This window comes from Prinia subflava, chromosome 23 (genome assembly GCF_021018805.1).
Source record: "Prinia subflava isolate CZ2003 ecotype Zambia chromosome 23, Cam_Psub_1.2, whole genome shotgun sequence".
Classification (NCBI taxonomy): domain Eukaryota; kingdom Metazoa; phylum Chordata; class Aves; order Passeriformes; family Cisticolidae; genus Prinia; species Prinia subflava.
In genome coordinates this window covers 1,323,498-1,344,773 of record NC_086269.1, presented here as the reverse complement: position 1 = coordinate 1,344,773, position 21,276 = coordinate 1,323,498, and the positions used below count along the sequence as shown (strand labels likewise).

At 51.9% G+C, this 21,276-nt stretch overlaps 2 protein-coding genes across 2 annotated transcripts; one reads left to right on the top strand and one right to left on the bottom strand.

Moving 5' to 3' along the window:
• The first annotated feature begins 1,261 nt into the window (after positions 1-1,261).
• On the top strand, positions 1,262-4,249 carry LOC134561363 (interleukin-20-like). The gene is made up of 5 exons (XM_063418287.1): positions 1,262-1,640; positions 1,734-1,799; positions 2,201-2,353; positions 2,717-2,791; positions 2,918-4,249. The coding sequence occupies exons 1-5, from the start codon at positions 1,437-1,439 to the stop codon at positions 2,993-2,995; spliced, it is 576 nt and encodes a 191-aa protein (XP_063274357.1). The 5' UTR covers positions 1,262-1,436; the 3' UTR covers positions 2,996-4,249.
• A 1,415-nt stretch (positions 4,250-5,664) lies between these two features.
• On the bottom strand, positions 5,665-19,568 carry PIGR (polymeric immunoglobulin receptor). Its single transcript, XM_063418676.1, has 11 exons — positions 19,426-19,568; positions 15,494-15,589; positions 13,952-14,281; positions 13,485-13,814; positions 12,581-12,904; positions 11,463-11,777; positions 9,786-9,906; positions 9,186-9,304; positions 7,236-7,355; positions 7,054-7,112; positions 5,665-6,288 (listed from the first exon to the last, which is right to left on the bottom strand). Exons 2-11 carry the CDS (start codon positions 15,573-15,575, stop codon positions 6,178-6,180), a joined length of 1,911 nt encoding a protein of 636 aa, XP_063274746.1. The 5' UTR covers positions 15,576-15,589; positions 19,426-19,568; the 3' UTR covers positions 5,665-6,177.
• Between the last annotated feature and the right edge of the window lie 1,708 nt (positions 19,569-21,276).

Genomic DNA, 21,276 nt, shown 5'->3' with positions numbered 1-21,276 from the left:
ACCTGAGTCACCTGTGACCCTGGAAACCTCCCCTTGTGCCAGCAGGGTGGGAGCTGTGTCCTCCCAAACCCCTGAGCTCGTGTTTCTCCAGCACCAGGGACACGGGATGGAGACGTGTCCAGGAGCTGAGGAGACTGGCACCAGCAGCCCCTGAAGCTGGCAGCAGGATTCCGTGAATTTGGGAGCAGGATTCCTTGAATTTGGGAGCAGGATTCCCTGAACCTGGCAGCAGGATTCCGTGAATTTTGGAGCAGGATTCCTTGAATTTGGGAGCAGGATTCCCTGAAGCTGGCAGCAGGATTCCGTGAATTTTGGAGCAGGATTCCTTGAATCTGGGAGCAGGATTCCGTGAATTTGGGAGCAGGATTCCTTGAATTTGGGAGCAGGATTCTGTGAATTTGGGAGCAGGATTCCTTGAATTTGGGAGCAGGATTCCCTGGCAGTGGCAGGGGAAGGCCACTTGTGCCAGGACAGGGGTGAAGAAAACGCTGGACTTGGGTTTCACCGCTTCCCCCAGGTCCATTGCCAGCAGTCCTGGGGTGTTGGGATCACGGGTGATGCCACCGAGCCTCCCACATCCCCAGAGCTCCGTGAGGAGCTGGGAAGGGCCTCCCTGCAGGAGGGGATTGCCAGCATTGCTCCACGTCCCGGGATGGTCCCAGCTTTGGGTCACATCCCTCTTCCCAAAAGAAAAGCCACGCCGTGACGCCAGCAGTTCCCGCCTCTGGAGGTGAGGGAAACACCTTTGGGAGAGGGAGCTGGTCCCTCGCACGAGCTCATTAATTCAGCAAATTACAGAGGGAAATATGTGCTGGGAAAAGCAAGAAAAATCCCAAAAGTTCCTGCAGGAGTTATTTCCTCCTGGTACCGGGATAAAAACGCGTCCAGGAGCTCTCCAGGTCACACGGCGGAGAGAGAGGTGAAGCCACACTGAGGAACAAGGTCAGATCCTGAATTTACCCCTTTGCTCTGTGTCCTTTTGGGTGTTTCCTTGTATTCCTACCTCTGAAATATTTTTTTTTCATTAATAACCTTAATTTTCATTGCTAACAAAACTTGTGTTTGACTTATGCTATTCCAGAGGGAAACATTTCTTTTGGGATCTGTTACTTCAGCCCATTACCTCCTGTTACTTCTGTGTCATTAGACTTAAAAATTTAATTTCACTGTATTTATTTTTCTGATAACATTTTTTTTCAGAAGAACTCTGTTTAGATGCATTTTAACTGATATTTTATTTATTTTGCCTATTCTTTCTGAGCTCTCCTGTTAAATATTTGATTTTGTTTGTTTTTTTTTTTCTCTTGCTCATGGGGAGCAAAAAGGAAATGGGTCAGGGATACTAATGAGTTTGGGGTTTTTAATACAGATGTACAAGTTTTATATAAAATGTGCGTATTTTCACATGGATCTCAGTTGTGTTATTCAGGAAAATAATGAGGAGTGTTCTGTTCCTCGGGCAGGTGTCCCAGGCCGCTGACATGAGAGGATCCCCCTTGCTCCTCTGCCTCCTCTCCACGTCCTGCTGGGTGAATTTGATGCCTGCAGCCGGCGACAAAATCTTCCACTTTGGACCCTGCAGGGTCTCCATGAGCATGACGGAGATCAGGGCTGGTTTCACAGCGATCAAAGCCAATATTGTGAGTATTTCCTGGGCTCCTGGGGGCTGGGGGAGCCCCTGGCAGCCGCTGGAGCCCCCCTGGAGCTGGAGCCCATCTCCGTCCTCTCCGCAGCAATCCAGAGACCCCATCCGGAGCCTGAGCATCCTGTCCCACCCTCACTCCCTCCACAAAGTTAAGGTAGGTGGCCCTGGCTGGGGAGCCCCTGCAGGATCCAAAAGCAGGTGGAGGTGACCCTGGGAAGGGCAATTTGTCATAAATCAGTAATTTTCAGCTTCCTCACACCCCAAAGCTCCGGGCAAGAGCCACTCTGAGGTCTCAGCCTCTGACACCCAGCTGCAGAATCAGCTGGTTTTATTTTGTGAGGCTTGCTGAGGTTGATTCTCCTGGAAAATCCGCCCAAAATGATTTCCCCCCTATTTTATCAGCTTCAATCAAGCACCACTGAAGCTTTCTCTGAGTCAAACTGTCCTGCTGTGCTCAGCTACCATGAGTTTCCTGTCAGAGATGCTTTATCCCAGGCCATGACTGTAGGTCACACCCTTTGGAAGAACTCTTAGTCATTAAATTCATTTTCTAAGTCTTCAGACAGATGCTGCATCACCCATCAGCTGCTCACCTTCTACGTGGACAAAGTTTTCAAGCACTGCAGGACCGAGGACTCGTTTGTGAACAGGAAAATCAGCAGCATTGCCAACTCCTTCCTCAGCGCCACGAGGGAGCTGGGGCAGTGTGTGAGTCCTGGCCTCCTGCATCTCCTAATATTTCACCTGTCAACCCACCTGGGAGGTTTAAAAAGCTGCAAAGTCTTGATTTATCTAAATGGTTTTAATGAGGATGCAAAGCAGAGTGGTGGGAAGAGCGTTCTGTCCACTGAGAGGTTTTTATGTTTGCCCACTGAGCAGCAAATCCCCCCTTGGTCCCAAAGCCCAATATTTGTCCTGTCCTGGTGTCTGTCGAGGCAGCTCCACCCTGATTCTGGGACCTGCAGCCTTTCCCACAACGTCTCAATCTATGATTCCCAGCAAAATCAGAACCTGAAATCTTATTTTTAAAAATTAACTGCCCATACGAATGAATTGATCTTGCTTTTCCAGCGTGAGCAGAACAACTGCGTGTGTGGGGAGGAATCCACGGAGAAATTCAAGCAAATACTTGCAAACTATGAAGGGGTGAGTTGGTGACTGCACCTGGTGATTAATATTTAAATTAAATTAAAATTTAAATATCGAGATTCTCTTTACGTTGGGTTGTACTGATGCTCTCTGCTCACAGCCCCTTCCTTTGCATGGTTCCAGCTGGACGTCACCTCTGCAGCCATGAAATCCCTGGGGGAGCTGGACATCCTCCTGGACTGGATGGAGAAATCTCGTTAGTGAGCGGCGTTAATTACCCACGGCCGGCCGGGGCTGAGGAGCTGCAGGGGCTTTGCAGAGGTGAGAGGGACAATAAATCCCTGCATCAGTGCAGGTCCTCAGCAAACGTTCAGGCAAACACGGAGTGCTCTGCCAGCCAGGGACCTCAGCAGAGCCCTCATTAAGACAGAAATAACGAGTTTGATTAAATCAGCATCGCCCTCCTGCTACCCAAGGATGCTCCCAGGAAAAACCCACAGGGGTTTCTCTTGCTGGCAGACCTAAACTGTGATCATGTCATAAAATTATTGTTTAAATTACAGTTTTTTTGGCTGGGGAATGTGGGGAATGAGTGCTGGGAGGACTCGGGTGTTGCTGGTGTTGCATAAACCCGGATTTGGTCTCAGGGCTGCTGCCACTGATGGATCTGGCTGAAATGAGAAGTACAGTGTGAGAAATGCTTCCAAGAACAGGTCCTAGCAGGTGTCTCAGGCCTTAGAAATCCGTGTTTCCTTTTGAGATGATATTTTCTGCCCTATCAGTAAAAAAGGTTTTTTGTGCAAGATATGTGGTTGCTGAATAGAAAAATGTTCTTGAGTGTATTGTGCAATTTACTGACACTCAGTAGTGAGTTTTGTGGAAATTGGTTGTGATGACTGTAAATAAACCCCACTTGAAACTGTGCTGAGTCTGTGTGTCAGAATTCTGAGGAATTATATGATTCTTGCTGCTGAAACTCTCTGAATTCTCTGTGGTGTCCTTTTACAGCAGACGCTGTCACTCTGGCATGCCAGGGCTGATGCATCCTCCCAGGCACGCCAGAAACACCAAACTCAGACCTCAGTGCTGCTGAATCCCCCCGGTTTGCCCCCAAAACTGTAAATTATTTATAGCTCTGCTCTGTTCTCTCCCACTTTGGGTGCTGCGTGCCCTAAATCCCAGCTGGGGACAGCGCCAGCGTTTCCCTGCAGCACACGAGGGGCTCTGGGGGCATCTGTGATTCACTTCCAAAGGAAAGATCTCTGCCTGCTCACTGCCCTCCCTCGGGTGTTTCCTAATTCCAGAGGAAACCTTTGCAGGGCTGTGATTCTGTTAATTCACTTTCTCAGGGTTTAGTTTGTCCGGCTGTCAGGGCACAAACAGGTGAGCACAGCTCCCCAAAAACAGGGGAACACATCTCCCCAAAAACAGGTGAACTCATCTCCCCAAAACAGAGGAACACATCTCCCCAAAAACAGAGGAACACATCTCCCCAAAAACAGGGGAACACATCTCCCCAAAAACAGGGGAACACATCTCCCCAAAAACAGGTGAGCACAGCTCCCCAAAAACAGGGGAACACATCTCCTCAAAAACAGGGGAACACATCTCCCCAAAACAGAGGAACACATCTCCCCAAAAACAGGGGAACACATCTCCCCAAAAACAGTTGAACTCATCTCCCCAAAACAGGGGAACACATCTCCCCAAACAGGGGAACACATCTTCCCAACAGCTGAACCCATCTCCCCGTGCCCTGCAGGGCGCAGCAGGGCTGATTTTTCGGCTCCATCCCTCTTTCAGGAGGGTGTGTGTGACATTCCACCATTCCCTGCTGAAGATCCAGCCCTGGCAGTGATGCTGGGATGCAGCCGGGTGCCTCCGCCCGTCCCTGACCTCAGGGAATCCGCTGGCCCCCTCCATGAGCTGCTTGCTGAGCTCCTTGTGGATCTTTGGGCTCTGGATCACAGCTCAGGGGCTTTATTTATTTATTATTTACCTTCAGCTGGGGTCAGAACCACAGCTCACCCCAGCCGTGGCTCACACCCTCCGTCCCTGCCTGGCTCAGTGCTTCCACCTAAATCAGGGATTTCACACCTCCCACCCACGGCTGCAGCCGCTGCTGCTCTCCCGGGGCAGCCAGGGAGGAGCGGAGCTGGGGAAGGGCTGAGGAGGAAGAGGATTTGCCAAGGGAGAGCAGAAGGGGTTTTCTCCTCTCCGAGATTTCCAAACCCGAGCCCGTTCTGCCGCCGCTGCCCGCCGGGGATGCTTTCCAGGCTCACGCCTTTCCTGCTGCACCTGAGCCAGGCATTCCCTCCCTTCCAGCGGCTCCGGGCAGGCACGGACCTGTCCCTGTCCCTGTCCCCGTCCCTGTCCCTGTCCCTGTCCCTGTCCCTGTCCCTGTCCCTGTCCCTGTCCCTCCTTGGACCTGTCCCTGTCCCCATCCCTGTCCCTGCCCCTCCTTGGACCTGTCCCTGCCCCTCTTTGGACCTGTCCCTGTCCCCGTCCCCGTCCCTGTCCCCATCCCTGTCTCTGTCCCTGTCCCTGCCCCTCCTTGGACCTGTCCCTGTCCTGTCCCTGTCCTGTCCCTGTCCCTGTCCCTGTCCCTGTCCCTGTCCCTCCACACCTTTCCCCAGATCCAAACCCTTCCCCCCTCTGCACAGGGGATGCTCCAGGTGAGTGCTCAGCTCACCTGGCAGGAAGGTGCAGCGTGGCTGTGAGGACTGGTGAGCCAGGAGGGAGATGCTGCCCTGCTCACCCCAGCGCTGAAAATCCACAGTTCAGGGATTTTTTGTGTTTTATGCTCAGTGAAATTCCGGAGTCCACAATTCAGGAGTAATTTGTGTCAATGCTCAGTGAAACTCAGTGTCTGCCAGGTAACCTGGCCTGCTGCTGGCACCTCTTCACCCACAGCTTCCCACATTGCTCTGTCTGTGGAATATTCAGCTTTTCCACCCTTTCTGTGCCCCTCTGGGTGGGCTCTCCTGTGACATCCCACAGACCCTGAGCTCCCTGGTCTGCTGAAAGCCACTGCATTTTTTATTGCTCGTGCAAACACTCCAGACTGGCCTGCAGGTGCTGCCCGCAGGTCAGGAAAGCTCAGAGGAATCAAAAGCATCAGATGCTGTTCTAAAGGGTTTTCCAGCTGCCTTTAAAAGAGAATGGAAATTCTTTTTTTTTAATTTTTTTCTTCACAATGCTCCTTCTGCCCTGTGAGAGCCCAGTGCAGGAGCTGGGGCTGCTGCTGGGATGAGCCACTCGAGCTCAGCCCAACCTCCCCGCTCAGACCTGCACTTCCACCCCCTTTGACATCAAACCGTTCCTCCTAAATCACCACTTGAAGCTGAATTTAAGCAAAAAAACCCAAAAAACCCCCAACAGTTCAAGCTACAGCGAATTTTGGGAGCAGTGAGGGGAGCTGCTGGCTGGTCCTTGGGGCACGCTCAGGCCTGGGGAGGGGACACAGCCCCGTCCCCCCCGGCGCTGCCCTGGGCGATGCTGTCCGAGGTGGCCAGGAAGGAGGAGTAGGCGAGCTCAGCGTCCTCCTTGGAGCTCTGGGAAGGACAGACAGGAGGACACAGTCAGGGCATGGGGATGGGCAGCAGTCCTGGGTATCCCGGGATGGCGCTGGGGGAGTGGGACAGCCCTGCTTGATGTGAGCATCGTCCCGGGAACACCCCAAAGGCTCCCAGGTTTGGGATTTCTTGGCAAGCCTGTCCATCCTAAAGCTGCTGGGCTTTCCTGGTTCTTGATTGCTCAGCTCCTGGCACTCACAGCGCCCACGCCTCTCCTCAAGTGGGGACTTTGTAAATCAGGCTTGAATCTGGCACCTGCAGCTACTGCCAGATGGTGCCACGACCTCATCCCAGGGCAGGGGAGGCAGAGAAAATCAGGGACAGGCAGAGATCACAGCAAATCCCAGCCCCTGCACTGGCAGAGCCCTCCCTGCTCCCCCCGAACCACTGAGGAGTGGGATGTGATGGTTTCCAGCCATCTGCTTATCCCCGTGATTTGTATCTCTGCCAGCAACCCCAACCTCCCTGGCGCTGCCTGGGGCTGCCTTGGTTTGTGTCTTGAAGCAAAGTCACTGCTGTCGATGTCTCTGCTAACCCAGGGAGTCAGGACGGGGTGAGACCCACCCACGGGGCTGGATCCGGGTGAAATGGGGAGCACCTGGGTGTAAATAAAGCCCCGGGGAGGAGACAGCCCCTGCGGGACCGACTGCAGGGCTGTGGCCACGTCTCCCAGGTCAGTGGCCACGTCTCCCAGGTCAGTGGCCACATCTCCCAGGTCAGTGGCTCCCTCCTGCCTCCACTTACCCTTTTTGCCTTCTTTGTGTCAGCAGCGCTTTCCGGAGTGTCCGAGGTGGTGACGAACTCTGCAGGCGGAGAAAGGAAGGTGTTGGGGAGGGGGCAGAGGCTGGCAGGGGTTTCTGTGGCTTTTGTGGGGTGTTTCAGGAAGGAAGGGCTGCCCCTGACCCCGGGCTGGCTCTGGCACTCACCGTCCCCTCCCATGGGGGTCTCCTGGCTCTCCCTGGCGCCGTTGCTGGCGCTGAAGTCCCTCACGCTCTCGAAGTCTGACATGCTGATGTTGGTCCTGTAGCTTCCCACGGACACCAGGTCTGGTGAGAGGGAGGAGGAAAAACCCCTCAGGCCTCGCTCAGAGTGGGTGGGAGAACATCAAGACCCAAACCCTCTGTGCCAGGCGAAGCTGAGACAGAATGGGCAAAGCCCACAGAGGGCTGGGCTCCGTCCCAGCCTGGACACTCTGGGAATTGGAGCTCCCTGGATGGGTCACAGGAGGAGCAGGGGGTTGGAGCTCCCTGGAGGGGGTCCCAGGAGGAGCAGGGGGTTGGAGCTCCCTGGAGGGGGTCCCAGGAGGAGCAGGGGGTTGGAGCTCTCTGGATGGGTCCCAGGAGGAGCAGGGGGTTGGATTTCCCTGGATGGGGTCAGTGTGAGGAGCAGGGGGTTGGATTTCCCTGGATGGGGTTACAGGAGGAGCAGGGGGTTGGAGCTCCCTGGATGGGTCAGTGTGAGGAGCAGAGGGTTGGATCTCCCTGGATGGGGTCACAGGAGGAGCAGGGGGTTGGAGCTCCCTGGATGGGGTCACAGGAGGAGCAGGGGGTTGGAGCTCCCTGGAGGGGGTCCCAGGAGGAGCAGGGGGTTGGAGCTCCCTGGAGGGGGTCCCAGGAGGAGCAGGGGGTTGGAGCTCCCTGGAGGGGGTCCCAGGAGGAGCAGGGGGTTGGAGCTCTCTGGATGGGTCCCAGGAGGAGCAGGGGGTTGGATTTCCCTGGATGGGGTCAGTGTGAGGAGCAGGGGGTTGGATTTCCCTGGATGGGGTTACAGGAGGAGCAGGGGGTTGGAGCTCCCTGGATGGGTCAGTGTGAGGAGCAGAGGGTTGGATCTCCCTGGATGGGGTCACAGGAGGAGCAGGGGGTTGGAGCTCCCTGGATGGGGTCACAGGAGGAGCAGGGGGTTGGAGCTCCCTGGAGGGGGTCCCAGGAGGAGCAGGGGGTTGGAGCTCCCTGGAGGGGGTCCCAGGAGGAGCAGGGGGTTGGAGCTCTCTGGATGGGTCCCAGGAGGAGCAGGGGGTTGGATTTCCCTGGATGGGGTCAGTGTGAGGAGCAGGGGGTTGGATTTCCCTGGATGGGGTTACAGGAGGAGCAGGGGGTTGGAGCTCCCTGGATGGGTCAGTGTGAGGAGCAGAGGGTTGGATCTCCCTGGATGGGGTCACAGGAGGAGCAGGGGGTTGGAGCTCCCTGGATGGGGTCACAGGAGGAGCAGGGGGTTGGAGCTCCATGGATGGGTCAGGGTGAGGAGCAGGGGGTTGGAGCTCCATGGATGGGTCAGGATGAGGAGCAGGGGGTTGGAGCTCCCTGGATGGGTCACAGGAGGAGCAGAGGGTTGGATATCTCTGGATGGGGTCACAGGAGGAGCAGGGGGTTGGAGCTCCCTGGATTGGTCACAGGAGGTGCAGAGGGTTGGAGCTCCCTGGATGGGGTCACAGGAGGAGCAGGGGGTTGGAGCTCCCTGGAGGGGGTCACAGGAGGAGCAGGGGGTTGGAGCTCCATGGATTGGTCACAGGAGGTGCAGAGGGTTGGATATCTCTGGATGGGTCAGTGTGAGGAGCAGGGGGTTGGAGCTCCCTGGATGGGGTCACAGGAGGAGCAGGGGGTTGGAGCTCCCTGGATGGGGTTACAGGAGGAGCAGGGGGTTGGAGCTCCATGGATGGGTCAGGATGAGGAGCAGGGGGTTGGAGCTCCCTGGATGGGTCACAGGAGGAGCAGGGGGTTGGAGCTCCATGGATGGGTCAGGATGAGGAGCAGGGGGTTGGAGCTCCCTGGATGGGGTCACAGGAGGAGCAGGGACCTTCCTGCCCATCCTGGTGTGGTGCCAGGAGAGCTCAGCCCAGCACTTGGGTATTGCTGTAACTCAGTGCTGCAGGGACTCACCAGATCTCTTCAGCTGCCTGTATCTGACAATGGCAAAAGCTGTCACCACAATCAGGATCAGGCCAGCAAGAGGCCCCAGCACCAAGGCCAGAGTGTTGGAGCCGTGGCTTTCCTCAGAGCTGCAACAGAGGGAGGGAGTTCTCACTGAGGATGATGCGTGTGAAAATCCAGCAGGCTAAATTTGGGTAGGATGGTAATTCTGAGTGAGCATGGTGAATTCAATTAACTGGATTCTAGCACGCAGAATAAAATAAAAACCAAACAAAAATACAGTTTTGAGGTCAGGCTGAAACAGCTACATCAGCAGCTTGGTTATAAATACGTGAAGGAAAATTCTCTAATATTAACGGAAGTACTTTCAAATAGTTGTTTTGTACTCTAATAATTTCCTCCTGATACTATTTTCTTGAATTGGAGACTAATTGTGAGTCATCTCACCCTTTGCTGTCACTTTTTATCTTCTCTGACATTTAGAGCAAAACTCTTTGGGGATAAGTTATTTTTGTGTGTTGCTAAACAGCAGACACAGGGTGTACAAACACAACGGGCTCGTGTAAACCCCCCAGAAGTGATAAATGGCAGGGGATGGAGAGGACCAACCTGTCTGGGGCAGCTCCTTTCCGCACCTCAGCGTCGCTGTAGGCTCCTCCCGGGGGAACAGCTCCAGACTCGGGGCTGGAATCCACATCCAGGAGCTCTGGGCTGTGCTTGGCATCACCCTCTGTGTGTCCCAGGGAGGGAGGGTGGTTAGAGAGCAGAGGCAGGAGAATAATTGGACACAAAACCTGCTGGGATGTGTTTGTGAACATGGAGCTGCCGTGGGGTTTGGCTTTCCATGAGAGGCTCTTCAGAAGGGGGGTTTGAGGCCCAAAATCCTCTCACACCAAATAATTTACTGCCCAAAATAATTTACTACACCAAATAATTTACTGCAGAAATCTCAAGTGGGATCTCTCTGCCTAAGAACTTTTGAAAAGTCTTGCAATTCTAAGTAAAAAGGTTTTCATTTCTAAGTTCTGCCTCTAATATTTCCAGATCAGACTTTGCATCCTTGCTTTGCTTTTATTCCTGTCTCTTTGCCCAGCAAAAGCAATGAAACGGGGCAGTTTCACTGTTTTCACTTTGGCCATCACTCACTCAGGATGGGGAAGCATCCCATACCCAGGGCTCTGCTCTTTCTCTGGTTCTAACAATATTCCTCCCCCCAAAACCTTTTCAATTCCAAAATATTCCACCTGAGCTGAGACTAAGCCCCTCTCTGTCGGAGTCAGCCTCTCCTGCTCCTTTCTGTTTCCTGTTTATTCAGACAAGAATCTCCCTGGAGCAAGATCCCCAAACTCGATCAGTTCTTTTCCTGAAAGGTGCCAGGTGCTGCCTAAACTAAACGATGTAAAATAGGAGCACTGTAAAATAGGAATATTGTAAAATAGGAACAATCAATCAGCAGGGCTTAAAGGTAAAATGGGTGTGGAAAGAAGTGAGGTTTAGACTGTTGTTTTTTTTTTTTTTTTTGGTTTGGTTTTTTTTTTTGTGTGTTTTTTTGTGTTTTTTTTGTTTGTTTGTTTTTTTATTGGTTTTTTTTTTTTTGGTTTTTTTTTTTTTTTTTTGGTTTTGTTTTTTTTTTTACGACTGGAAAGTCAAAACTGAGTGAATGAAGGCACCGAAGGCTGTGAGGACCGGGAGGCTGCGGGGTGGGAGCGGTTCTGCTTTGAGCTGCTGCAGCCTAGCGGTGATGGAGAGCCGGGCACAAGGAGAGCCGGTGCTGTGTGTCCTATCCCCCTGTCAGGACCTCCAGCACTTTGGTGGTGACACCAGCGCCTTCCTAAGGCAGGACAGAGGCAGAGGCAAGCCTGGCATTGTTCCTCTTCCTCTTCCAGTCTGGTTTAAAGCTCTGCTGATGACACTCCCCAGCTCCTGAGTGAGCACACTCCTGCTTTGAGAACAACAAATCCCACCCCATGCCAGCAGGTCAGGTAGGCTATTCCCCCACCAAGAACTCTGACATTTTGGTGGTGACACCCCTTCTTAAGGCAGGACAAAGGGAGAGGCAAGCCTGGCGTTATTCCTCTCCTTCTTCAAGTCTTGTTTAAAAGTCAGTCAATGAGCCCAGCCAGCTCCTGAGTGAGCACACTCCTGCTTTGAGAACAACAAATCCCACCCCATGCCAGCAGGTCAGGTAGGCTATCCCCCCACCAAGAACTGACATTTTGGTGGTGACACAGCCCCTTTCTCAGCCAGGACAGAGGCAGAGCAGGGACAGCCCTGCCCGGAGCTCACCTGTGCCCACCTGCAGCTCCACGGCCATGGCCTCCCCGAAGGCGCCGTTCCTCCTCACCCCGCACCAGTACCAGCCCGCGTCCTCCCTGGTCACCGGGTCAAAGCTCAGCACCACGGTCCTGGTGGAGCTGTCACAGGTGGCAGCGGGCCCTGGCAGCCCCTGCCCCGGCGTTGGCAGCATGGGGCAGCCCGTGTAGTTCCATTTGCACCAGTACTTCTCGTAGGAGTAGTACTGGCAGGGGTAGGAGCAGGTCAGATCCACCCGGGAGCCCTCTCGTGCCTCCACCAGCTTCTGTCCCGTCAGAGCAGGTTCTCCTGTGAGGGCAGACAGGACATCAGGGCTGCAGGGGGTCAGAAAAACCTTCCTCCTGACAGAGGTGGGACTCCTGAGAGGCGTTTTAAAGATTTTATTCTATTTTCAGTCTCACGAGAAGGGTGAGACGGTGCAGATGTTCGATTTACACTACTGAAATTAGAAGCTAAGCTATTTCTTTGTTACAATACCTTATAAATGTTTTTCAGTCTATTACCTTCTGCTGCACAATGCTGCTTTTAACACCAATCTTTATTACTTTTAACACCAATCACCAATTATTTCACCCCACGTGGTCTCACTACACTGCATCTTGCACAGTTTACTCCTCTAAAATATCTCGTCTGTTTGCAAGGCCATCATTTAAACTTGTTTCTAGCTGAATTTTTCTCTCAACATCGTCTGTCCTATTCCATGGCATTCCTAAGTCAGCACACTTTACCTCAGAGTTTGCCTGTGGATGTACAAGGCTATGTGAGCCTTCAGCCAGGCTTTGAGAATTCCCTTCAAATCCAAATTTCCCACACAGGGAGTGCTTTCAGGGATAGAGGATGGAGCTTCGAGGGAAAGGGCTCCTTGCATTGCTAAATTAACACCAAGGATGCTGTTCATGGTTCTTTTATACTTCACAAGAATTTTCTGTGAGCTCATTCCCACAAAACTGAACCTTCCTGTCCCACTTTTAAATCTGCTGGGGTGAGTTCAGGCTCGGAGCCCACATCTCTTCCCAAAAAGCCAAACTGCTCACTTGGGGTGGTTCTGCACCTCCCGAGCAGGCAGAGGACAGCCAGTGCACGGCTCTTACCTTCCACAACCTTCAGCTCCGTGGATGACTGCTGCTCCTTCAGCTCGTTTGACATGCACCAGTAAAAGCCTTCGTCCCTGGGCTGCAGCTGGTTCAGGACGACGGTCACAGTTTTGTTTTCGGGGTTCTCGAACATGGCCACTCTTCCCTCATAGTTGAACTTCACGTAGCCGGTGTTGTCTATGATCTTGTCACATCCCTGTTTCCTCCACTTGCACCAGATCCTCGTGGAGGATTTCTTTAGAGGATCATAGAGGCACTCGAAGGTTGCTGAACTTCCAGTTTTTCCAGTCACCGTGGTCTTCAGGTGAGGGAAGTTTTTGTCTGTTGGTAAGAATGAAATGAGAGGTTATAAGAGTCTCACTTGGGGCTTCCTCCCAAGAAAATCAACATTATCAGAGCAGAAAAAGCTGCTGTGGCTGAAGGAAGGCCAGGCAAAGCTCAGGGGTGCAAACCTCAGGAGATTATCCTGGCACTGGTGGGAATTGATCCTAAAGGGACACTCAGGCCTCGCTTTTCCCCAAATTCTCTGAGTGTTTTTGGCTTTGTGGACAGAGATTCCAAAGCTTTGTTCCCTTTGCTAGAGGGACCATCTACCCCTGTCAGTCTGAGATTGAAGGAACTGGGGCTTGAACAGGCGGCTTGCTTGCCTCAGGCTGGGGGGTGGAATTTATCCCCTGGAGTTTTGGGCTGGGGAGCAGAGCTCTGCACTTCTGGGAAGGTGAAGGCTGGACCCCAGCTTTCTTTGGGGATGGTTTAGTAGTTACAGGTGGTTAAATGAATAGAAAGAAATGCTTAAATGAGAGAATGGGATAATAGCAAAGAGAAATTCAAATTTTTGCTAAATAAAGACTGCTAGTGGTGCTTCTGAAGAGAAGGAGAGAGGAAGGGGGAAACAGCTCACCCTCGTAGACAAACACGTCCAGCTCCTTTGAATTTCCACCATTCCCATATTCACCAGCCCCACAGTAGTACAAGCCCGTGTCTTCCCAGTCCATCTGAGTCATGGTGACACTGAACGAGCCTGGGGGCTCCTCAAAAGTGAGCAGAACTCTCCCTTGGAAGTCAGGATCGATTTCCTGGTAGCTGTTGACGATATTCCGGCAGCCGTCCTTCTCCTTCTTGCACAGGTATCTCCTCATGGAGGCAGTGTGCTCCCCAAAGCCGCAGGACACGGTCCAGGTGCTGCGGAGCTTCACGTAGAAGAGCTCAGCAGCCTCAGGGACATCTGGACCTGTGCACAGGGACAGTCAGGGGCCGAAATTAAACCTCCCTGAGAGCCCCTCCAGCTCGGTGGAGCCTCGTTTCAAAGGGAGAGGGGGAAAAACCTCAAAGAAATGGGTATTTTGGGGAGTCCAAGGTGGTGATTACCTTCAGTAACATTGAGGGTGACTGTGTGCGAGAGCCCTCTGCCGTTGACCCCCAGGCCACACTGGAAGGTGCCGCTGTCCCCCGGCCCCAGGTCGGAGATGTGGATCTGGAAGTTCTCTGCCTCGGGGTGGTCACTGAGGGAGACTCTGCCCTGGTAGCTGGGAGCCACGAAGTTGGTGGCCACCATGGTGACACACCTGGAGCCCTGCTGCCTGCACCAGTATTTCCTGTCGTGTTTGTTCACTGGTGTGGGTGGGTAGAAGCACTGCACGGTGACCGAGCCGCCCAGCACGCCCTGGACCTGCCGCGGGCCGAACACGGGGCTGGAGACTGCGGGGAGAACGGCTGGGTGTGAGTGCCCAGGGCCACACGGGGTGCCTGGAGTTTGGATTTTGTGGGTTTTATATTCTGTGCTGCCCAGGGGTGCAGCTCTGAGCATCGTATTGAGTGTTAGTGAGCTCTCTCCACAGGGCAGGGAGACAAAACAAATCCTTCTCCTGCTGGAGACCAAGGACAGGCATTACAAACTTCAGGCCCAAAAGCACAAACAAGAGTGGGCTGAAGAGAGAAAACAAGAAGGGTGGGACCTCATAATCTGAAGCTGTAACTGGACAATTAAACCCCAGTATGGAAATGGAACACAGCTTACAAAAGTGTGAGACCTCGTGACCGGCTGTCCATTTTGGGTCCATTTTGGGTCCATTTCGTTTCCATTTTGTGCCCATTTTGTGCCCATTTTGTGCCCATTTTGTGACCATTTTGTGACCATTTTGTGACCATTTTGTGCCCATTTTGGGTCCATTTTGTGTCCATTTTGTGCCCATTTTGGGTCCCTTTTGTGCCCATTTTGTGTCCACTTTGAGTCTAGCTCTATCCAGGTTCTTGTCCTACCCAAGGTGTACCCTCAAAGGCCTTTTAATAATTATCTACTTTATTCTCTAGCTCTGTCCAGTCTCTATTCCAGCTCAGCCTTTCCAAGGCATCACATGTGGCATCAGGTGCCCGTGCGGTCCCGTGGCAGCAAGGGGCACCCGTGAGATAAAGATGCTCCCCATGAGGCCCTAAGATTTTATTTTATATTTTTTCAGACCCTGTACTGCCTTCATGCATAACTCTGAACTCCACACAGAGTGTCAGTGAGCTCTCTTCACATTTTGGGCAGAAAAAAAATCCCTCCAGGCCTGAGAACCCAGGACACCCCTCTGCCTCAGGCCCCAAAAGGGATAAACAAAAGTGAATTGTTGGGAAGTTAAATGGGGGAATGTGCCTTCGTTACCTGAAGCTGGAATTGGAGAATTAATTGATATGCAAATAGACCAAAGTCATTTCAGTCTGAGAAACTCGTGACCATTGTCCATTTTGGGTGCAGCCTCTTGGGAGGTTTCATCTGAAATCCCTTCATTAAATTAAATACATCCAATTTTATCTTTTTGGCTTTGTCTGCCCTCTGTTTCTAGGTTGTTCCAGGCATCACCCAGACCCTCCTCGCCCCCTCCCAGTGCCACCAGTGGTCCCTGGTCCCCCCAAAGCTGTGACACTCACTGGCTGCCTTGGGGAGGTGCCTGCCTCTTGCAGACCCCGCTGGGAGCAGGGCGAGCAGGAAAACCAACGCCAGTAACTTCATTTTTCTCTCATTCCCTGGAAAAGACGAGGAAGGTCTTGAACAATCACTTCTGCAAAACATTAATTATCTAATAATGCTCGTGCTTGGAGGAGATGAGGGTTGTGGCTATGTGAAGTAGAGAGAAATTTGGTTTTTAATTGCTCCTGTTGGGGAATTGGATAGGAAAAAGGGAATTGATATCTCTGTTCTGGTCTGGGAGCAGGACTGCCCGTGGATCTCATCCCAGTATTCCCTGTGTCACAGAATTCCTGTATTTAGTGACTCTCTTTGCTTCCCTGGTCTCTCCAAGGACACATGAAAGAGAAAAAGGGTGCGATTTTCACCTCTACTCTTTAATTCTTTCCTCAGCTGCTGAGGAATTGAGTGAGCTGTAGGGATTTACCTCAGCTCTGCTCCTCCAAAAATCAGATTTTACCAGAGCACACCTCTTGATCCTTGTTCATAGAAGGCACCCACAGGAGCTGATGAGAGGTGCCAAGGAAAACCCGTATAAAAAAATCAGAAGAATTTGATTTCAGGGCATCAAGTCACCCAGTTTTATTGAGGGTAATTCCCAGCAGCAGAAGAAAGCTTTCATTTCCCTGTTAAGATGAAAGGTGTTCTGTTGTGCCTCTTCCTTGTATTGTGATTTCTCCTTGCTCAATGCCCACTTGTCCGTGGATAATAATTAACTCACTGAGCATGAAAAATTCTCCCTCAAACACATCCCAGGAGTAGCCAGCAAGGCAAACACAACAAATTCTGCAGAAAGCAAACAAGGTGGCACAAAGAGGGCCTTGATGTTTGCCCCTGGCTGACAGCTCCCCTGCCTGGTGGTCACCTCACTGCCCCCAAGCAGGACCCACTTCAGCCTTGCCCATTTTTGGTAAAATCCAAATAATCTGTTATTCTGATTTCTTCAGAGGCTCAGCTGTTGTTGGGGCACAGCCCAGGCTGTTCTGTCGGGTCTGGAAGGGTTTCCAAGATCCCAAACCAGAGGTTCCTGTGCTCTGGCACCACCAACACCACAGCTCGGAGCTGGCTCCAGCCCTGTTTCCTCAGATGCTCTTAAAATGTAAATGGGAAAATTACAACAAATGACCTTTTCTCTTGCTTTGCAACTCAGGACAGATAATTTTGTTGTTGTCTTCGTGTGGTCCTGAGAACGAGTAACACTCTCTGGTTTGATTTGGTGCTGGGCTCTGAACCCCACTGCAGCTCCACGGGGTGACAAGGACATTTTAGTGGTGTGTGTGAAGCCCTGAGGAGGGCAGACCCCCTTTATAGATGTGATTTTAGTGTCTGTGCCCTTAAAATTGACTGATGATCATTTCCAGGACACTCCTCTGGACCTGGGCTGGGACCATCCCCTTCCCCTCCATTTCTATCTATGCCTAATTTTTGATATTTCCAGGTTTCCTGCAGCAGTGCTCTCTGGCCAGGCTGCCTATTCCAAATCTCACCCATTACATCCATTTCCCCAAGTTTCTTTTGTGCTTTTGCGGTTCTGTCAGTCCTAGGGAGAATTATCTTCACATTTATGATGATTTGGAAGTGACCAGGACCTGACCCCCAAATTGTGCAAACCTGAGCCAGCAGCTGCTCTGCCTGGGCATGGAAGACCAGAGTCCAATTCCCAAATTCTGCAGAATTCCAGCTGCAGGGATTGCCAGGGATCAGCCCAGTCCAGCCCATTAGATATTAACTATTACTCCTGACAATGACCAGTGTCAAGGACGTGCCATGGGATTGACAAAACACAGAGATTTAATTGTGCCATTTGTCATTCCAGCCTGGGAGCCTTCCTGGCTTTTTAAATGGAATTTTTACTGCTATTTAAATAGTTAAGAAATAATAACATAGAGGTAATACATTGCTATATTCTATATATTTTATATCTAGGTAATATTTCAAATCCTTTAGACCTGTGGGGAAGCTGTGCAGATGTAAATTGCTGTAGAGAGGGTTGTGACCTGAGGAGGTGCTGGAGGCTTCTGTGATGAGAAAAAGGGCACAGCCACAAATTTCATCCTGCACAGGAGTGGATCTTTCACATCTTCAAGGTCACTGCTGATCTTGCCTTGCCATGGGTTTTATTTGCTGCTGTGGAGTGGGGAAAAGCCACCAATCCACCCCATTTCCATGGGGTCAAGAACGAGCAATCAGCTCCCAGGTAAAAGATCGAGCTGACCCAAACACGTGCAGAAAATAAACATTTCCCACTGTAAACACTGCAAAGGAAGCAGATGCCTCCTTTACAATATTGAGAATAAACAGGAGGGGCTCGTTTGGTGATGCAGTGAGCAGAAGCACTTAGGGAGAACTTGCTGAGGATTATCTGGATTTACCTGGAAATCAGGTAAATTATCAGGATTTACCAAGAAATCAGCAGTTTTTATTAATGCCTGCAGTGCTTGGGACCCTCTGAACTCGGAATGTTTGTGTCGGTTAAACATATGAGCAACATATTTCAGAAAAGAAAATAAATAGAATAAACAGGCAGCTCATGGTGGTGACCGAAATCCCAGCTGAGATTGTGCTGCTGGCCCCATTTTATTTTCCTTTCTCTGTTGGATCCACTCTACACTAACCTGAGACCTGACTTTATGTTCCTTTCAGGACCTCCACACACCCACTCGTTGCTTTTCAGATCAGACCTTTGTGGTTCATTTGCTTCTTGGGCTGGAAAGTGAAACCAGCTTCAGCACTATTAAATTATTCTAGTTTGATTCTCCTCTCCCTGCAAGGAGCAGGAACATCCCCTGGCCCAGGAGTCTGGAGGGATGGATGGTGCCATTAACAATTGGGGGTTAATTAAGGGTGGATTCATTAACAATTGCAATTAGGTGATGGTTATTTGGACTTTAGCAGTGAATTACATCTCTAGGGATATAATTCCTCCTTTGCAGAGGAGGAATTCGGGTGTGCAGGACCCACTGCTCTGAGGGGGACAGGGCTCTGCCAGGCTCCTCTGATTTCACTTTTAGGATTTCACATCCAGCCCATTCATTTAAGGCTCAGGTTCTATTTATCTTCCTGTAACTGTGCAAACATCTTCAGGGAGCTTCTAAAGCAGCTCCTTCAGGACACAACTGCAGCAATTCTCTTCTAAAATTCCTAAATCTGCCTGCTGGGGTTCAAAAGCCAGTAATGACCTCGGGCTGAGTCACAAAATTTAGATTACTACAGTAATAATTACTAACTTTTGCTTCCTATGTTAAAACTTAATACAAATATTGTAATGATAATTAATCTTTTTTCTTTTTCAGAAATTAAATATTAAAAGTCTGCTGCAGAGAAGACACCGTAACTGCCACAAGCCCGTTCCCATGGCTCTTTCAGAAGAAATCAACCTCCCACCAGTGAGCTCTGAATATGAAATGGTTCCAAATATTCCCTCCCGTGTGAGGAAGGGTCCTCAAAAGCAGCTCAAAGCTCGTGTTCTTCTCCTTCCCCATCCCACCATGGCCCTGCAGAAGGCTGAGCATTCCCAAAGGAAAGGAAAGGCTGGGCATTCCCAAAGGAAAGGCTGGGCATTCCCAAAGGAAAGGCTGGGCATTCCCAAAGGAAAGGCTGAGCATTCCCAAAGAAAAGGCTGTGCATTCCCAAAGGAAAGGTTGGGCATTCCCAAAGGAAAAGGAAAGGCTGGGCATTCCCAAAGGAAAGGTTGGGCATTCCCAAAGGAAAAGGAAAGGCTGGGCATTCCCAAAGGAAAAGGAAAGGCTAGGCATTCCCCAAGGAAAGGCTGTGCATTCCCAAAGGAAAGGCTGGGCATTCCCAAAGGAAAGGCTGAGCATTCCCAAAGGAAAGGCTGGGCATTCCCAAAGGAAAGGCTGGGCATTCCCAAAGATGCCAGAGCAGCTTTACTCACACTCCGGGCTCCTCCTGGCACCTCTCGGTTTGTGCTGTGAGTGTTCTGTGTCCCGGGGGCTGTGCCAGGTTTAAATACTCCCTGCACCTCCAGCCCTGCATTTGCACCTGCTGAGCCTTAAAGGAACAACCTCCAGCAGCGCTGCCAGGTGAGCTCTGCCCACGGGAGGGCCGGGCAGCCAGTGCTGGGCAGTGCCTGGTCAGTGCTGGGCAGTGCTGGGCAGTGCCTGGTCAGTGCCTGGTCAGTGCCCGGCCAGTGCCTGGTCAGTGCCCGGCCAGTGCCTGGTCAGTGCTGGTCAGTGCTGGTCAGTGCTGGGCAGTGCCCAGCCAGTGCCCGGCCAGTGCTGGTCAGTGCCCAGCCAGTGCCTGGTCAGTGCCTGGTCAGTGCCTGGTCAGTGCCTGGTCAGTGCTGGGCAGTGCTGGTCAGTGCCTGGTCAGTGCCTGGTCAGTGCTGGTCAGTGCTGGTCAGTGCCCAGTCAGTGCCCAGCCAGTGCTTGGTCAGTGTCTGGTCAGTGCCCAGCCAGTGCCTGGTCAGTGTCTGGTCAGTGCTGGGCAGTGCTGGTCAGTGTCTGGTCAGTGTCTGGTCAGTGCCCAGCCAGTGCCTGGTCAGTGCCCAGCCAGTGCCCGGCCAGTGCCTGGTCAGTGTCTGGTCAGTGCCTGGTCAGTGCTGGGCAGTGCCTGGTCAGTGCCTGGTCAGTGCTGGGCAGTGCTGGTCAGTGCCTGGTCAGTGCCCAGCCAGTGCCCGGCCAGTGCCCGGCCACTCGGATCTTCAACAGATTTGTCAGATCCTAAGGGCAGCCTTGGAAGGAGCTTTCCTTTAGCTGAGGGCGTTGAGCTCCATGTTTTTCTAAGAACGTGCAGCTTTTGGGTTGAGGAAGGAGTTTTTGGGTGAGGAAGGATCTCTTGGCTGCTGCTGTGCTTGGTGGGGATCTGGGCCTGAGAGAACAGCCACCAGCACAAACCCCGACCCCATTAAAGCTTCCCCCCAGTGCTGCTTCCCTGGGCATCCCAAACATTCCCAGGTAATGCTGGCATTATTATTATTTATTTTTTTGCCTCGTGGTCACTGCGTTGTGCTGGCTGGACCATGGACACAGCTGTGTTTGCTCTCCTGCAGCTCCCACCTTGGGGCCAGCTTTCCTGCTGGGTCCTGCAGAGGGATGGAAATGTGTTTTTAAAAGTTTACAGAAGAAATTGGGATGGCCACAAGCAGAGGAAAACCTGGTAGAAAAATGGGAACCTGTGACTGCTGGTGCATCCCAAGGAGGAAAAACGAATCCAAGGTGAATGAACAGGTTTTTTTTAATCAATCAAACCCCCCTTTTCACCCTCAAGGTTTCCAGTAAAACCAACCCCTTGCCCCATGCAAATATATTTGAAATGCATTTCCTTGCTTTAGCACAGGAGGAAGCGTTTCCCTGCCAAGTCACAGGTTCCAAAGCGTTTTGGCATCTCCAGAAAACAAACAACCTTCGGATTGCTCTTGTTTGGGGAGTGCAGATTGCAGCACGAGCCCCGGCCTGAGCGTGGAGCTGCTCGGGGCTGGGCTGGGGCTGGTTTGGAGCTGTGGGTGTCCCTGCAGGGGAGGGGAAGGAAAAAGAGCCCTTGGGAATGTGGGTGTCTGAGAAACTGAAACGAGACCTGGTTTATGTGTTAGAGAATGACTATAGATCAGGATTTTTTTAAAAAAAACCCAGAAAATCCTCATTTTTTGAGTACCCTGATCCTTTCCAAGCCAAACCATTCTGTGATTCTCTGCTGTGAGCAACCCTGAAGCCACGAAGGTCCTTCCTCCCCCACCCCTCCCCAGCTTTACCCTTCCCTCAGGGAAAGAACCCACAAACAGGGCGGT

Bases quoted from the DNA above. Each gene is read 5' to 3' on its own strand.
- PIGR (XM_063418676.1), bottom strand. From the start codon at position 15,575: ATGAAGTTACTGGCGTTGGTTTTCCTGCTCGCCCTGCTCCCAGCGGGG. The intron at 11,778-12,580 runs GTAAGAGCCGTG...CTGCCCTCACAG, and splicing joins GGAGCTGAAGGTTGTGGAAG to GAGAACCTGCTCTGACGGGA. The intron at 9,305-9,785 runs GTTGGTCCTCTC...CCTCTGTTGCAG, and splicing joins AAAGGAGCTGCCCCAGACAG to CTCTGAGGAAAGCCACGGCT.
- LOC134561363 (XM_063418287.1), top strand. From the start codon at position 1,437: ATGAGGAGTGTTCTGTTCCTCGGGCAGGTGTCCCAGGCCGCTGACATG. The intron at 1,641-1,733 runs GTGAGTATTTCC...TCCTCTCCGCAG, and splicing joins CAGCGATCAAAGCCAATATT to CAATCCAGAGACCCCATCCG. The intron at 2,792-2,917 runs GTGAGTTGGTGA...GCATGGTTCCAG, and splicing joins TACTTGCAAACTATGAAGGG to CTGGACGTCACCTCTGCAGC.